Raw genomic sequence first — 16927 nt, forward strand, 5'->3', positions numbered from 1 at the left:
TCCAGGAGAGTGGCCTTGGAACAACCCTTTGATCCAGACAAGGTTCAAGGTTCTGAACAAAGGTCATTCTGTGGTCTGATCAAACCAACCCTCCAAAATCCCTCTGGATGTTTTGAAGGGAGATAAATACCTCAAGAGACATAAAAACTATTGATCCTACTGCCTTGAAGTGATTTTTTGTTTTCCTAATTCTCTTAAGTGTTTCTGGAAGAAAAATGCTTTGTTTTAATGAATAGAGCTGTGGTGATATTCCTATATCATAGGAATGGATATTCCTAGGACAAAATTCTGATCCACATTATTGCAGTGGTGCAGACATGGAGAACCCAGAAAAAAAGGGAATTAAGGAGGGAATTGACCCCAAAACCAGCTGTAAAGCAGATGAGCTGTGCCACCAGAGGCACAACCGCACCGCTGGCGAGCGAAGCCGCTTCCAGGAGCGGGAAAGGAGCAGGAAAAGGGGAGATTCCCAGGGGGATCAGCTGCCAGGGAGCAGAACTGCTGGTGCTAGCAGTGTCCCCATGTCCCTGCAGACATGGAGAACCTCAGGAAATATAGTGAATTAAGGAGGGAATTGACCCCAAAACCAGCTGTAAACCAGACGAGCTGTGCCGCCAGAGGCGCGACCGCACCGCTGGTGAGCGAAGCTGCTTCCAGGAGGTGGAAAGAGCAGGAAAAGGGGAGATTCCTCGGGGGATCAGCTGCCAGGGAGCAGAACTGCTGGTGCTAGCAGTGTCCCCGTGTCCCCACAGTGTCTGGGAGATCATTGGGCAGTCGGACGGGGGCCTGTCCGTGCTCAGGACGTTCCGGCTGCTCCGCGTGCTGAAGCTGGTGCGCTTCATGCCCGCCCTGCGCCGCCAGCTCGTGGTGCTCATGAAGACCATGGACAACGTGGCCACCTTCTGCATGCTGCTCATGCTCTTCATCTTCATCTTCAGGTATTTTTGGGCTGGCAGCTCTTCCTCGAGGCGTTGTTCCGCTTCTGGGATGGCTGGGTGGGGATAGGGACACGCCACCCGTTTGGGGGTGATGATTGGGAAGGCTGGGCTAGAACAGAGGCTAGAAGAATTAAAGGATAGAACAGAGGCTGGACAGAGTTAAAGGATGAATTAGGGATTTATTAAAAGGCCTCAATGGATACACCTTGGGCCTGGCCAGGGCTACACCCAAGATGAACCAAAATGGTCACAAAATGCACGACCGCTCACAGGGTCTCTCACTTTTGTAAGTTCTGCTCCATTTGCAGATTGGAGTTAATTGTCCAATTACAGCTTTAGGTTATCAAGTCCCATCCTTCTTGTTTTTCTCTCTTCAGCCCACGTTGTTTGTGCTCTTGGGCCTGAGATTTGGATCATTTGTCCTTGTCCCCAGCTAGATGGAATTGTTTTGTCTCCCTGCTCTGTGCAGAGAGCTCACCGTCCCCTCATATGAAGCTCAGAACTGCACACTAAAGCAGCACAGAATCTGAAAAATACAAAAGCTAAACCTGAGGCATCAGGGGGAATTCTCACAGTGGGATATTTACCCCTTTCCAGCCTGTTTTTCATGGAATGCCATCATTCCAGAGGAAAATGAAGGATGCAAAACAGTCAATAATTGCCCCTCAGAGGCTCCTGAGCTGTGCCTGTCACTGACTGGACCATTCCAGTGTTAGATTTGGGGTGGAATTTGTGCAGGTTCCAAGATTTCTGTCTGTTTGACCCTCTAATGCCCCTCAGAATCCTTTGCTTGGAAACTAGGGAGCTGGCAACGTGGTTTGTAATTTTTCCAGACAAAGGAGATCCCGGATTTTCCTTCAATGCAGACAACTGGAATGAAATGTGAGGCAGGAGAACCAAATTGCGGGGTCAAAAAAAACCACTGGGAGTGGAAAAGCATCCATAAAACCCCTGCAATCCTCCGTGCAACCACATTTCACCCAGGTGTTTCTTCCATCTCCCTCTTTCCTCCCCCCAGCATCCTTGGTATGCATCTTTTTGGGTGCAAGTTCAGCCTGAAAACCGACACGGGAGACACGGTTCCAGACAGGAAGAATTTTGATTCCTTACTTTGGGCCATCGTGACCGTGTTCCAGGTAAGCTCTGCGTCCTCAGGGATGTTTTAAGGGGGAACATGAGGAGTTTTTATTCCACGAAACTCTTCCAGGAGGTGTCAAGTCTGGAGTGAAGAGTTATTAGGGCAGAGATGGGTCTAAAAGCCCTGATGGAGAAGAAATCCACTCCAAATCAGCACTGTCCATACCTCTTGTCAGTAAAAGGAGGGCATCTACTCTTATTTTCCTTTTTGCTGCCCGTCCTGCTCCTACTCTGCAGATCTCTGTCTCCTTCACTGCCTTTTGCAAACAATTCTGTGTAACTGGGAGTGACAAATCCCCTCCCAAATCAGAGCTGGAGGTGCTGGGGAAGCCTTGACATAAAAAGTTGTGTTTTCCCCGCAGCCTGGTTTGTGCCTGAAATTTCTGGCAGGTTCCACAACAGAGGATTCAAGGTTAATGCTGTTTCAAGGATATTTTAAATATAAAAATTACTCTTTTGTGTTTCAAAGCTCAGGCTTTAGAATCTGAGTGCAACAAGTGTAAATGAAGTTTCTGAAGGCAGAGTAGCATCACTCAAGGTGGAAACCAGGCCAGAGCCTTCCCTGTGGATATAAATTCTCACAAAGGAACAAGGACAAATCAGCCCCAGCCTCAGAGCTTCCCATTTTTCCCTTCCCAACACACGGATTGCTGCATTTCTCCTCCCAGTCCCTTGGGAAATGCAGCTGGCACAGAGCACAAAGGCTCAGTCCTGTGTCCCAGGAAGGTTATTGAGCAGCATGACTCAGTGCAGCACTCCTGTCCCCAAAGCCACCTTGGTTCAGGGGGTTTGAGGCCGTTTTCATTGCAAGAATTAATGTGGAACACGAGCCTGTCATCCATTTTCCTAAGGCTCCAGGATTTTTGAAGCTGGAGAGTGAAAATCCCTGAGGAAGATCCCTCAGAGCAAAGCTTTGCAGTGATGGGGATTTTTTATTGCCCAATGTTTTTTACCTGAAGGAAACAACTTCCCTGAGGTTCTGGAGCCACCCAGTGTCATTTATCTCATTAAATATCCTGTCCCTTACCCTTTCCTTCAGCTCCAGCTGCCTTCTAAAGAGCAGCCTGAAAGGAGACAAGATCTGAGGCCTCAGGTCTGTTATCTTCTGATGGTTATCAAAGGAGGCAACACCTCCAGGAAATAATGGGATGAGGACAGTGCATCCTTCACCTTGGGATATCTTGGATCTAAAGTGTCCTGTCTGGGCAGGGCAGTGCCAGACCTTCCTGCAGGGAGGGCAGGCTTGGCCAGCAGAGGTGCAAAGATCTAAACAAAGGCAAATTTCCACAACGTGATCCGAAATCAACATGCAAAGAGCTGAGAAAAGCAATTCCTGCTGCCTCATCTCATGAGACCTGCCAGCGGAAAGGTCGGGAGGAGAGGGGAAATGGCAGGATTTCAGTGCACAGAGGAGTGCAGGAGCTCAGGGCTGCCCTTTCCCTGCAGATCCTCACGCAGGAGGACTGGAACGTGGTGCTCTACAACGGGATGGCCTCCACCTCCTCCTGGGCCGCCCTCTACTTCGTGGCCCTGATGACCTTTGGCAATTACGTGCTCTTCAACCTGCTGGTGGCCATCCTGGTGGAAGGATTCCAGGCAGAGGTGAGACATCCAGGTCGAGGGAGGGGGAGAGAGCTGACACACGTGTGGGGATGATCCATCAGGGAAACATCTACCCATGCAGGCAGCCCTACATTTAAATTTAAGGGGTGCAGATGAGCTGGGCTGGGCACTTGAAGCTCTTCTGGATCAATTTCTGCAGCTCTAAGTTTAAATTTAAGGGGTGCAGATGAGCTGGGCTGGGCATGCAAAGCTCTTCTGAACTAATCTTTGCAGCCCTAAATTTAAATTTAAGGGGTGCAGATGATTCATGTTGGGCACGTGAAGCACTTCTGGTCAATCTTTGCAGTTAAAGCCCACTGGATGTGGAATGGGAATTGGGGGACCAGGACTCTGATCTCCTACACTGTGTGATTTAGAAGAAATAATTTAGCATTAATTTTACTCACCAAATCTCCCACATACCCCGTGGTTTGTGTTTCTGCGTGGTGGGACTCAGGCTTCAATACATTCAAAACTTTTACTAAAATCCAAAAAGATTCAATCTGCTGTTTTCCCTTGATAAGGGCTGGTTGCCTTGTCCTGAAGGGAGCTCAGGGTTCTAGGCAGGACTTTCCCCTCATGGTGCTGTCCATGGCTCTGTCCTGTGATTCCACATGTTCCAGCCAGTTCCAGCCCTGAGGACCAGGCAGGATGAGCCCTGTCCCTTGTGGAATATTTAAAGCCAGGAGCACAGCTGCTCTAAAGCTGTTCCCAAGTTCCTGACATTGAATTCTCAGATCTTTAGGATGGCCAGTTCCAGCCCTGAGGACCAGGCAGGATGAGCCCTGTCCTTTCCTTGGGGCTCTGTCCCTTCAATGTTATTTAAAGCCAGGAGCACAGCTGCTCTAAAGCTGTTCCCAAGTTCCTGACATTGAATTCTCAGATCTTTAGGATGATGCTTTGAGGTGCAAGGAAGTTTTCTCCTCTCAGGGATCATTGCAGGGAGCAGCTCCCGTTCCTCCCCTGCCCTCTGGGAGGTTGAACCTGGTGCTGATGTGAAGCCAGAGCTCTCTGAGTGCCTGATTGCTCCTCCAGACAAGCTGTGGTTTCCCTGCTCAGCCCTAATGGCTCCTTTCAGAGCTGTTACAGACCATGATTTAAATGTGTGCAAGCTCTGCTTTTCCCAGCCCGGATTATTCACCCCAAGGGCCAGCAACCACAGGCATGGCATTTGCAGGGCACATTTTGCTCTCCACTCCCATTTATTATCAATCCTGACATCAGGCCTGTGGGCTTGTCACTTGTCTCAGGGAGAGGCATTACACAAAACCCTTCTCAGCTGCCAGGGCTCCTCTCATGCCTTGGACTGAGAAATTGTGGAATCCTGGAATGCTTTGGCTTGGAAGGGACTTTAAAGTTCTGGTTCCAACCCCCTGCCACGGGCAGGGAACTTTCCACCAAAGCAGGCTGCTCTGGGTGCAAACCAAAGGCAAATTCTCGTGGAGCTGGGTTTGGTTTTGTCATCCCTGGTTCTTCTGCTATGCTGGGAATGGGGCAGAATTCTTGTTTTGACCTCTTTGCCCTCTGACAGGGGCTGTTCTGAGCAATCACAGGAGTCTGAGGGGAATTTCTCCTCCATTTGCTCAGGTGTTCCTTTTATTTATCTGGAGAGGGACTCCTGGGACAGCTGAGAGCTGCTCTCAATTCAGAACCATCAGCAGGGTTTCAGCAAGGACACTAAAAATTGTCCTGTGAAGCACAACACACACTCTCAGGCTGATCCCAGCTCCTGATCTGCCTCTGGAGCAAGTTTGCCAGGAGTTTTCCTAGAAGAGAACAGACTTAAATGGCCACAAACCCATTTTTAGTACATTTGTGTTTAGTACAAGTAGCCAGACTTCAAACAGGGCCATAATTGCATATTTGTGTTTACACCGTTCCCATGTCATTTTGAAATCCCCCCCAGAGCTGCTCTGGGAGAGCAGGCAAACCTTCCAAAATTGTGCAGATCTTTCATCCACTCTGCACTGGTGTTTCTGCTGTGAAACAAAGATGAATTGGGGAGCTCGAGCCATTCACTCATCCTGGCTGCAGCACTTGGCAATAAATCACAGCAAAGTGAACTTCATTGCCACTTCAGCCCCTGCCTCTGGAAACTGGGGGGGTTTGTCCAGGCACCAGGCAAGGAGCTGTGCTCCTTTCTCTGGGATCAGCTCCTTAATCCAGCCCTTTGCTGTCAGTTTGCACAGATTTCTGCCATGCTGAGGAATCCAGCCAGAGTCCTGCTGGCATTCCGCTGGAATCCCTCCCTGAGCAAGGAGAACCTGAGGATGGCTCCTCTGTCCCAGGCTGATCATTTCTGGTAGCAGATCTGCCCAGAAGGGAAAACGAGCAGGGCTCCCAGGAGGAAAGGCAGGGTGAGGGTAGCTGTTCCCTGTCCTGAGCTGCTGCAGGGCTGCCAGGCAAACTGGCCTCGTTCCCTCTGCCTCAGGTTGCCAAGAGATTTCCCAAAACAATCCCAGCCAGCACGGAGAAAGCAAATCAGGCTTTCCAGATCTAAGTCAATTTGAAAGTGCTGTCAAACAGGGAATTAAAACCCTCTGACACCATTTGACATCAAACCCTAAGTGCTTTCAGCAGGGATCACGGAGAGAGCAAACAAGGAGCCCCACCGTGCCAGGTTTTTCAGTCATTCCTGCAATTCCAGCTGCTCTGGGATGTTTTCCCTGGGATTTGCTGTTCCTGGAGCAGGCAGGGACATGGTGACAACCACAGCATGGTCCTTTCTGTCCAAATGAGTGAAAACAAGGGAGAGGGACTTGCCTGGGACCATTCCCAGGGTGGTCTCAGAGGGAATTTGGCATAAGCCACCCACGGGGAGCAGAGGTAGCTCTGAGCTGCTGAGGAATCCTAATTAATTGTGTCTGTTAATTACCCTCCTCCTCTCTGCAGGGAGATGCCAACAGGTCAGACACAGATGAGGACAAGACATCTGCCAACTTCGAGGACGAGTTTGAGAAGCTGAAAGACTTCAGAGCAACAGGTGGGGCTTTGTGTCTGCATTTTCCTGGGAATCTGGGAGCTACAGCTCTGCTTCCACAATGAAAGAATCCAGTTAATTTAGCAATTAATCTGATTGCAAAGTCACCAGAGCAGCTCTGCAAAGTGTAGGGGAGGCTAAATGAGCACTGATATTTCCTTTAGACAGATGTTTTTCTAATTTAAACGTTCCCCAAGAATTTTTAGCTGTGTCTCCTCCCTCCTCCTGCACCATTAGCACAGAGTGCTTTGCTGACAGCAATGTTCTCACCCCACTTCTCGGCAGCTTTTCCAATCAATCAAGTTCTCATCTGTTCCTTTTGGTTTCCCACACAAAATGCATTTGGGTGAGGTTTGATGGATGGAAAATGTTGCTGCTCATTTGTGTTCCAGGAGGGTCTGGCAGTCGGTTTGAGGGGAGGCCCACACTGCTCTGGTGTACCAAAAACATGGAATTGGAGGTGACAGCCTTCACTTTGCAGCCAGAGGGGTGACAAAAAGGGATCACACATTTTAACAGTGAATGATGGCAAACAAGAGCCTCTTCAGTTCCTGCTTCCTTTGATTCCCAGCTTGGGCTCTGTGAGGATCCCTCCAAATGCTTCTAAACCAGGATTTGTTTCAGCCAAGGAGATGCTGGTTGTGGGGAGCAGATGGAATTCAGCTGAGGAAGGGGCAGAGCCATTTTTTGGGGAAGCTGAGGCAGAAATCCCTTCCAAGCCGTTCCATAATTCCACAATTCCTTTGGAGGACACTGAGTTCCCAAAGGTCCCTTAAGAGGTCGTGGCGTTCACCCAACGCCTTTCAACACCTTGGGGGGATCTCACTGCCCACAGCTCCACGTGGCAGAGCTCCTGCAGCTCCCCAGGAGCAGTGTCCCCTCACGTGGTGTCCTCTGTTATTGTATTTGCAGGGTGCCCTGTGGCAGGAAGGAATGATGAATCTGACTCCATGTTCTTAGAAGGCTAATTTATTATTTTAAGATACTATATTATATTAAAGAATACTATATTAAACTATACTAAAGAATACAGAAAGGATACTTACAGAAGGCTAAAAAGATAATAATGAAAACTCATTACTCTTTCCAGAGCCTGCATACAGCTTGACCCTGATTGGCCAATAAATCAAAACAATTCACATGAAACAATCACCTGTGGGTAAACAATCTCCAACCACATTCCAAAGCAGCAAAACACAGGAGAAGCAAATCAGATAACTACTGCTTTCCTTTTCCTCTGAGGCTTCTCAGCTCCCCAGGAGCGAAACCCTGGGCGAAGGGATTTTTCAGAAAATATGATGGTGGCACTCTGTCCCCTTCCATGCAGAGATGAAGATGTACTCGCTGGCTGTCACTCCAAATGGGCACCTGGAGGGCAGGGGGGCCGTGCCCCCGCCCATCATCATGCGCACGGCGGCCACCCCGATGCCCACCCCGAAGTGCTCCCCACACCTGGACTCCCTGCACGCCCTCGGGGACTCGAGGAGAGGCAGCAACGCCTCGCTGGACCCCACGGGCTACGACCAGAAGTCCTTGGTAGGTTCTCGTGGCCAGCAAGTGACACAGAGCAGTGTGGGGGTCTTGGTTTCCAGGTGGTGGGATGTTCTGGGGTGGAAGGGACCCACAAGGATGGAGGGAATGGCACTTACAGGGGTTGATGCCACAAGGGTGGTGTTATCAGCACTGGCTGAGCTCAGCTTAGGGTCATTTGGGACACTGGGGACAGGCGTTGCTGGAAAATGAAAAGGGGGATGGTGGAGGTGGGAAATGTGTAGAAAGTCAGGAGGAGAACAGAGCTGGGGCAGGACAGTGACAGCAGAACAGCCAGGGACAGTGAGTCCATGGAAAGGGAAAACAGGGATGTACCAGGATCCCTGGAAGCCTTGCCAAACCATCCCACTGGAGAGCCATAACCTGAATGAGTCCAGCTGCCCCCGACCCCTCAGAGGAGGAGCAGGGATCGTTTCCAGCCACACCAGCCATTTGGGATGTCTTGGAGAGGCTGTCAGGTGTTCTGTGAGGATGAGACCTGCAGCCCCCCTGGTGTTTTGAGGTTGTATCTTGAATTTATGCCGTGTCAGGGGAATGAAGCATTTTCCCTTGAGCTCTGGGGACAGTCCCACAGCCCTGTTGGAGGGGAAATCGATGGAACAAGGGCTGAGGGGATTTGGAATGAGGAGATGTGATGAGATGATCTTCAAGGTCCCTTCCAAGCCAAGCCATTCCATAATTCCACGATTCCTTTGGAAGGCACAGAGTTCCCAAAGAGGCTGTGACATTCACCCGATGCCAGGATCTGGCTGAGCTGCTGCTGTGCCTGCAGCAGGGAGGGAGGAGGGCAGCTCTGGGCACCCAGGGAGCAGAGGCACCAGGCAGAGTGGATTTCTGCTGCTGTTTATCCGTCCCACTCCAGTGCTCCAGAGCTGCGAGATCTTGTTCAAATCAAGGCAGCAGAGCGTGAAGGCACCTCACGCCCAGGCACAGCCACCATCCCCCTTGCTAAGCTGCTTAGTCAACCTCATGCCTTTGAAAAGCAAACAGAGCTGACTGCTGTTTGCCTTGGGCTTTCGTGGCAGTGCGAGCTGCTGGACAGGGATGTTCATCCTTCCCATCCTTTCTCAGGGAGCGTGGCAGTGCCACCAGCCAGAGGCAGAGGAAGCAGGCAGGCTGCACTGAGGAGGAGGAGGAGGAAGGCAGCTTGCCTTGGTTTGTGCTGGGAGGAAGCCGTGGAGGGAAAAGGAGTTTTCCTGCTGGCTTTTCTGTGCTGATCTTAAGCTCTCTCCTCCTGGGAAATGCCTGGTACCTGCCCAAGTGTGCAGACACACACTGAAATTTGTGGAGGAGGAACATTCACTCCACTTCCTCACGCAGCAAATGGGAGGAAAGTAATGGAAATAGGGGCACAATTCCCACCAGGCACTTGAGTGACTCAGGTTCCCTTTGGAAGGCAGGGAAGTTGTGAGCTGAAACTACCAGAACGTGAGCAAAGTTCAGCAAAATGCCCCTTATTGATGTCTTTGGGTTCATTTTTATGGAGAGTTGGTATTGCCAGGGAGTCACCAGGACAGAGGGTTGGAAGTTGTGCTCCAGGTATTCCACCTTCAATGTGGCCCTGGCTGGGTGCTCCCATCTCAAGTCTGGAATCAGAGTGGTGCTGTGTTGGTTTTGCACCCTGGCAGTGATGTTTTAAGAGAAGCTGCTAGCAGTTTCTTTTGTGTTTGACAAAAAACAAAACCAATTAGTAATTAGCGTTGAGAATTAACAATCTGTTAAACTACAGAGAAAGATGACACTCCTTTATGAACACACGTGTAAAATGTATAGATGGTGGGAATTTCCCTCTTTTTCTTTTGCTTTGGAAACAGGCAAACCCACCACATTAAGTTGTGCATTAGCCAAGAAACCTCAAAATAACAACATAAAACCACCACACGGAAGAGGAGGCCGTGACTTTCACCAATCTGGGCAAAACTCCCCAATCTTTTGGGGGCAAAAAACCCCTCCCTCCCTCCCTGTGGGAATCTATAAAATTAGAGGGTTTTGAGAAAGCTGCAAAAGGCAGGCCTCAGAGACAGCAGAACTGTGATTAGAGCTGAGCAGTAGCCATGAGATAGGTCAGCAGAAAAATTATGTAAGGAGTAGAAAAGTAAGGACAAATGGAACAATGGTCTGTGGATTAACACTTGTCTAGAATAACTCCCTAAGCTGCAGAAAAGTATATCTAGCGAGGTATTAGGAAGTTCTAAGCTTAATAATGGAACTCTGTGCATTGTGTCTTAAGGCTTACAAGCAGGTATTGTATTTGAAATAAGCAAGCATTGTTTTAACCAAAGGTGCGTGTTCTTATAGTGGTTGGATGGAACTACTGCCAATATGCTTTTGCTTTGTGTGATTGGTCAAAAAACTTATAAAGTAACCTGTAACATTAAGTTCTTTGCCTGCTGCCTGGGATGTGAGCTGCTGGCATCTTCCCATTGTCATAACCATGTAATGAGACTGGTGCTGGAAAATACAACAGCTCAAGGCACGTTCCTGGCAGTCCCGTCCCGTTCGTGATTTGTACATCGCTCCCGGCAAGCAATAAATGGTGCCCTCCCTGAGGCCTGCCTTTTGCAGCTTTCCCAAAACCCTCTGATTTCATGGATTCCCACACCTGCCTTCTCTCCCAGTCCAGCCTCCGCAGCTCCCCCTGCGCCAACTGGGCCACCAGCAGCACCTGGGGCAGCCGCCGCTCCAGCTGGAACAGCCTGGGCCGGGCGCCGAGCCTCAAGAAGAAGAACCAGTCGGGAGAGCGGGAATCGCTGCTGTCCGGAGAGGGCAAGGGCAGCACGGACGACGACTCGGACGACGCCAAGTCCAGCACGCCGAGCCGACCCTCGCCGCCGCGCCGGGCGGAATCCCTGGATCGCCGCGGCTCCCAGGAGCTGCCCGAGCTGCTGCGGGTGCCCTCCGTGCGGCAGCTGGGCCTGGGCCCCGCCGCCCTGCTGCCCGCCGAGCTCCGCGGCTGCAACGGCAAGATGGGCCACGGCGCCGCCGAGTTCTTCCTCAGGGTGGACGCGCACAAGGAGGACGTGCTGGACTACGAGGATGACGTGGAGGATGTGAGTGCTGAGGCAGCTGGGGGCTCGTGGGTTTTCCCTTCGTAAAAGGATGGGTGGAAATCGGGTGGAAATGTGTTATCCCGAGCTGAGGGATGGGCCTTTATTTCCTGGAAGATTCCTTTTTTAGGAGATCTTTTTAGGCCTGTGTTGTATTTGCTCGTGGGTTTTCTGTTCCTAAAAGGATGGGTGGAAATCGGGTGGAAATGTGTTATCCCGAGCTGAGGGATGGGCCTTTATTTCCTGGAAGATTCCTTTTTTAGGAGATCTTTTTAGGCCTGTGTTGTATTTGCTCGTGGGTTATCCGTTCCTAAAAGGATGGGTGGAAATCTGGTGGAAATGTGTTATCCCGAGCTGAGGGATGGGCCTTTGCTTCCTGGAAGATCCCTTTGTTAGGAGATCTTTTTAGGCCTGTATTGTATCTGCAGGGAAATGCCCCGATGAAGGAAGGAATAATGAATCTGACTCCACGTTCTCAGAAGGCTAATTTATTACTTTATAACACTATATTACATATATTCTATACTATACTATACTAAAGAATACAGAAAGGATTCTTACTAAATGCTAAAAAAACAATAATGAAACTTATGACTCTTTCCAGAGTCCCAACACAGCTTGGCACTGATTGGCCAATGAGTCAAAACAACTCACACCAGAATCCAATTAAACAATCTCCAAACACATTCCAAAGGAGAAAAACACGGGAGAAGCAAATGAGATAAGAATTGTTTTCCTTTTCTCTGAGGCTTCTCAGCTTCCCAGGAGAAAAATCCTGGGCAAAGGAATTTTTTCAGAGAATGTGAATGCCACAGGCCTGTGACAATCCCATGAGGTAAAACTTCCTCTTTTTTTCCAAAAATGTCTCATTTTTGGGCCAATTGGGATTGTCCCCCTCCAAAATGAGCTGCAGATACAACAGGTGAATGGCTTTACTCACAGGAGCTGTTTGGTGTCATGAAAGCTTAAAAACAGATGTTTTCCACTTCACTTTTTGGTTGCTCGAGGCCTTTTTGGTTTTGGCACAACTCTGTATCTCCAAAATGACACCTTCCCAGAAGTCTTGCTTTATCCTGTCCGTCTCTTCCCTTTTCCCACCCTTTCCTCCTTATTTTCTTGGACAAATGTGATAATGGCCACCACAGCTCTGTCCCAAAAGCTGTGACCGCCTACAGACGCAATAAAAAGCCATTTACTGCCCCCTCCTTCCACAAAACCACTGTGAAAGTTGAAGAGGCAGGAAAATAAAAGAGGAAGAAAAGGTGTTCCTTCTTTTTTATCCAGAGTTATTGCTACCGGATCCGCAAAGCCCTGGAGCCCTACAAACCCCAGTGGTGCAAGACTCACGAGAACTGGTCCCTCTACGTGTTCTCCCCACAGAACAGGTAAGAAATTCCAGTGAAAGTCCAGCCCAGCAGGTGTCTGAGGTAATGGAATTTTGCCTTCCTAGCCAGTTCCCCTTGGAAAAAATCCTTCAGAGTTTTAGAAATCCAGTTCCTGATTTTGAGGTGAAGTTTTCAGTTCGGTGTGGGCAGAACTGTGTGGTTCACCCCGTTACTGTCAGTGGTTTAGCCAGCATTAGTAATAATTAATAATTAATTATAATCGTGGCTGAAGCCTGTGGAGATGCTGCCTCACCACCTGGGCTGGTTCTGGTGGCACATCAGCAGGTGAGCTTTGGGGAAGAGCCTATTCCTGACCCAAACTTCTGAAGGATCTGTTTTTCTCACCTTTCTCCAGGTTCCGAGTGATGTGCCAGAAGGTCATTGCCCACAAAATGTTTGACCACGTGGTGCTGGTCTTCATCTTCCTCAACTGCATCACCATAGCTCTGGAGAGACCAGACATCGACCCCCTGAGCACAGTGAGAGGCATTTCCTTCCTCCATCCCCCATCCAGATCTTCATCTCCTCAGGACCAGACCCTGCAAGATAAATGCTGGGTTTCTAACTCGTGGCTCTTTGTTGTTCTGTGTTTTCCAGGAGAGGATATTCCTAAGTGTCTCTAATTACATCTTCACTGCCATCTTCGTGGCTGAAATGATGGTTAAGGTAATTAGAGCTTCATCCCATGGCCCAGAGCAAATTCTGGCAAAGACCAGAGCATGCCAGGGTGAAGATTTCAACGTCTCCCTTCTCCTGACTGCAGGTGGTAGCTCTTGGCTTTTTCTCTGGGGAGAACACGTACCTGCAGAGCAGCTGGAACGTCCTGGATGGAGTGCTGGTCTTTGTATCCATCATTGACATCATTGTGTCCATGGCATCAGCAGGAGGAGCCAAAATCCTGGGAGTCCTTCGTGTGTTGAGGCTTCTGCGGACCCTGAGACCTCTCCGGTATGGGCTGAAAAATCAGAGTTTGGGAAATGCACAAGGTCTTGCTTAATAACACAAAAAACTGAAAGACAACAAGGGTAGAAACATCTTTGAGGATCTCTAAACTCGGTGAGAGACTGTTTGGAAACAGTGAAATGAGTTCAGATCCTCTTCTCCAGTTCAGGCTGGAGTTTGGAGTGAGAGGTGTTGTCAGAATCCAGGGTGAGGGCAGTCAGAGCCTTCTCCACACTACAGCGTTATCAGCCCTTCCCAAATCCTTCTTTCACTGCACAACCCCACAGGCATTCCCCAGCAAAGAGGGATTTGCAGTTGAACAGGTGCTGATGAGGATTTGATAAGCTCCAGCATCCTTCTGAGGATTTGATAAGCTCCAGCATCCTTCCCTGCTCTCCTGACCCTGCCAGACATCCCTGCAAAGCAGCTCCTCCCTCAGCCAGGCACAGGAGGGCAGAGCTTCCAGTGTTTGAGAACAGGAGTAAAGATAATTTGTATTTTGGTTATGATTATGCAATAAAGAGTGATAATGCTTGGGGGGGATTTGGATCAGTTCCTGTTCTGGTTTCATCCTGCTTGGCAAGAAACAGGAGCCCTTTTTTTTCTGAAATTTCAGGGGAATGAGACAGTCACCTCCAAAAACCTGGAAACTTTCTGGGACAAAGCCATGCTGGTGAGAGTGATAGGAAGAGGGAATGTTTTAGACCACAAGAACAACAGCTCTTGGTGCTCTGTGTCACCTTAGTGACCAGGAAATCAGTGTTTCTGGCTCCTTGCTGTTCTGCTGGTGGCACCAGGGTCCCCTGGCAGTGCTGGCTCCCCAGGACACCCTGGACAAGTCACCATATGTGACCCACAGAAGTGGGAACAGAATTCAGGGCACGGGCAGTCCATGAGGAAAGGGGAGGGGGAAAGAGAGAATTGGTCTTTGAGAATAACTAGGCCAGATCCTATGAATAGAAAGGAATTCATCACCTCTCACCACGGCCTCACTGAGCACAGGATGGCTCCAGGGACCACTCCTAACACTTTGGAGGTGCAGTTCAGTCTCCACATGATTTCTCTCAAACAAGGCCCTGTGGAAATGCTGCAGCACAAAACGCTTTTCTCTGGGCTTGGCAGGCACAAGGCATCACTATCCGTGTGAGCTGCAGCTCCCTGCAAGGACTCACCCCCCTACAAGCCCATCCTAAAAACAACTTTGATGTTTTTCAGGCAAAACTCCCACCTGGCTCTTCCTAGGAAAGCTTGGCTTGGGCTGGTTCCACTGCCACATCCCCAGGGCAGGGCAGTGCATTCCCCAGGCTCTCCTCCAGGAAAACAACACTCCTGCTCCTCCCAACACCCCAAAGCTGCCTCAGAGCACACCAGGAATCTGCTTCCCAACGGGACTGACCCTTTGGCTGCGGAGCTGCTGATCACAGGCTCCTGTTAGCTAAGAGCCAGTTCAGGAACTAATTAGGAAACAAATTGGAATTACTCTGTTTGGAAAGTTGTCATGGCCACTACTGCAGGAGGAGCACCAGATGTGCTCTCCAGGCCCACTGGGAAGGCGTTCACGTGTTGGGAGGGGAAGGAGGGTCCTGCCTGTGTCCCTGTGCTGGGATCAGAGCCCTTGGAGGGATCGGGCTCCTGGAGTGAGGTACAAACCTCCCACAGTGAGAACTCTGTGATATCCTGCCCCCAGGGAGTCTCCCCTCCTCACTCTGCCCAGCTGTCACTTTGAATTCCATCTGATGGGATTGGGAATGTTCTGGTTGTCTGAAGAATTCCCTGCCTGCAGGTAGAGGGTTGGGCCAGCCTCAGAGAGCAGAGGAGAAGCAGCTGGGTGATAACAGGACGTGCATAACAGTAAAAAGCTTCATTGTCTTGTCTTTTTTTTTCCAGAGTCATCAGCAGAGCCCCAGGTCTGAAGCTGGTGGTGGAAACCTTGATCTCCTCCTTGAGGCCAATTGGGAATATTGTTCTCATCTGCTGTGCTTTCTTCATTATCTTTGGGATTTTAGGGGTCCAGGTAAAGTATTTCCCTCTCCTGTAAGTGACTGCTGCACAAAAGAAGCTGCTTTTCTCACCTGCTGGGGTTGAGGTGGAAATAATGAGCTGAAATGCCTCCAAAGGAAGATTTCAGATTGGGAAGAAGAGCCAGGCTTTAGGAGAAATGATCCAGGGTGGGGTTGGCAGCTGCTCCCAGCAAGGATCTCAGGATTAGGAGAACAGACAGACCTCCCTGATGAGCTCTACTGCAGGAATGAAGGATAAATCAGAGAACAGACTTTTCAAAGCTGCTTACTTTTTTGTTCTTTTTTTTCTTTTTTTTTTTTTTTTTTAATTTGTGTTCTCAAATGCAGCTTTTTAAAGGCAAGTTCTACTACTGTGATGGCCCTGATGTCAAAAACATTACCACAAAGGCCGACTGCACCAATGCTCACTACAAATGGGTCCGGAGGAAGTACAACTTTGACAACTTGGGGCAGGTAAAGTCCTCCCTGCAGGGTTTTCTGTGCCAGCTTTTCATGGGTGGACACTTGCAATGTGTGGCTTCAGGAGGGTGTGGAGCCTCCATCATAAGAAATTTCCAGAATTGATGTTGCAGTTGTGTATCAGTGGGTTAATAGTTGCACTTGGTGATCACTGGGGCCTTTTCCATTCTTGGTCATTCTATGACTTTATCTGGAAATCTTTGTACCCTAAATGTGTAAAAATGGATCAGATCAACCCTTGATCTCTTGCCACAGTTGTACAATTCCTTGGTTTTAGGAGTGTAGTCCTAAAGCCTCTGCTTTGGGATGCAATCCCTCTTATTCTCTTATTCAAAATTTCTTGCTGTTCTGTTTGCAAATGAAGAAAATGAAGTGATTTACATGGCTGAAAAGCAGGCCAGGCCATAGGAGGAGTTGGCAGCTCCTTCTCTGGGGACTGAAAGGCAAGACCAACCCCTTCTGTCTGTTTTCCAGGCCCTGATGTCCCTGTTTGTCCTCTCCTCCAAGGACGGCTGGGTGAACATCATGTACGACGGGCTGGATGCCGTGGGCATTGACCAACAGGTACCTGTCCTGCAGAGCCCACCTGTGCTCCTCTCTCCAGCCTCAGGCCTGGACATTCCAGGGTTTTTGAAATTCCAAGAAGGAGCAGAGCTGTAGAACCTCCTTGAGGTTCCTTTTGCTCATTGAGCTGCCAGTTTTCCATTTTTTGGAGTTGCTTTTCCATGGCTGCTCCACATGTAGGACAAGCTCTGACATGTCCTACATCAGAAGATGTAGAATGAATTAGAATGAGGGTGCTTGAGGATGGGAAACCACCAGGAATGTTGTGGAGAAGGCATTCAGTTTGTGAGTTTCGTGGCGT

At 49.5% G+C, this 16927-nt stretch overlaps 1 protein-coding gene across 2 annotated transcripts in view; it reads left to right on the forward strand.

Moving 5' to 3' along the window:
• The window catches only part of LOC121350840 (voltage-dependent T-type calcium channel subunit alpha-1H-like), a 108269-nt gene that overhangs the window by 57284 nt on the left and 34058 nt on the right, over nt 1–16927 (forward strand). For both annotated transcript variants that reach the window (XM_041462553.1, XM_041462554.1), the window contains exons 10-22: nt 753–938; nt 1957–2074; nt 3522–3677; nt 6570–6660; nt 7985–8193; nt 10827–11258; nt 12540–12640; nt 12996–13119; nt 13238–13306; nt 13404–13588; nt 15470–15596; nt 15931–16056; nt 16537–16626. In XM_041462553.1, the coding sequence (XP_041318487.1) occupies nt 753–938; nt 1957–2074; nt 3522–3677; nt 6570–6660; nt 7985–8193; nt 10827–11258; nt 12540–12640; nt 12996–13119; nt 13238–13306; nt 13404–13588; nt 15470–15596; nt 15931–16056; nt 16537–16626 (2014 nt within the window). The remainder of the gene's footprint in view (nt 1–752; nt 939–1956; nt 2075–3521; nt 3678–6569; nt 6661–7984; nt 8194–10826; nt 11259–12539; nt 12641–12995; nt 13120–13237; nt 13307–13403; nt 13589–15469; nt 15597–15930; nt 16057–16536; nt 16627–16927) is intronic.

This window comes from Pyrgilauda ruficollis, unplaced genomic scaffold (genome assembly GCF_017590135.1).
Source record: "Pyrgilauda ruficollis isolate IOZ18807 unplaced genomic scaffold, ASM1759013v1 scaffold16, whole genome shotgun sequence".
Lineage (NCBI taxonomy): Eukaryota > Metazoa > Chordata > Aves > Passeriformes > Passeridae > Pyrgilauda > Pyrgilauda ruficollis.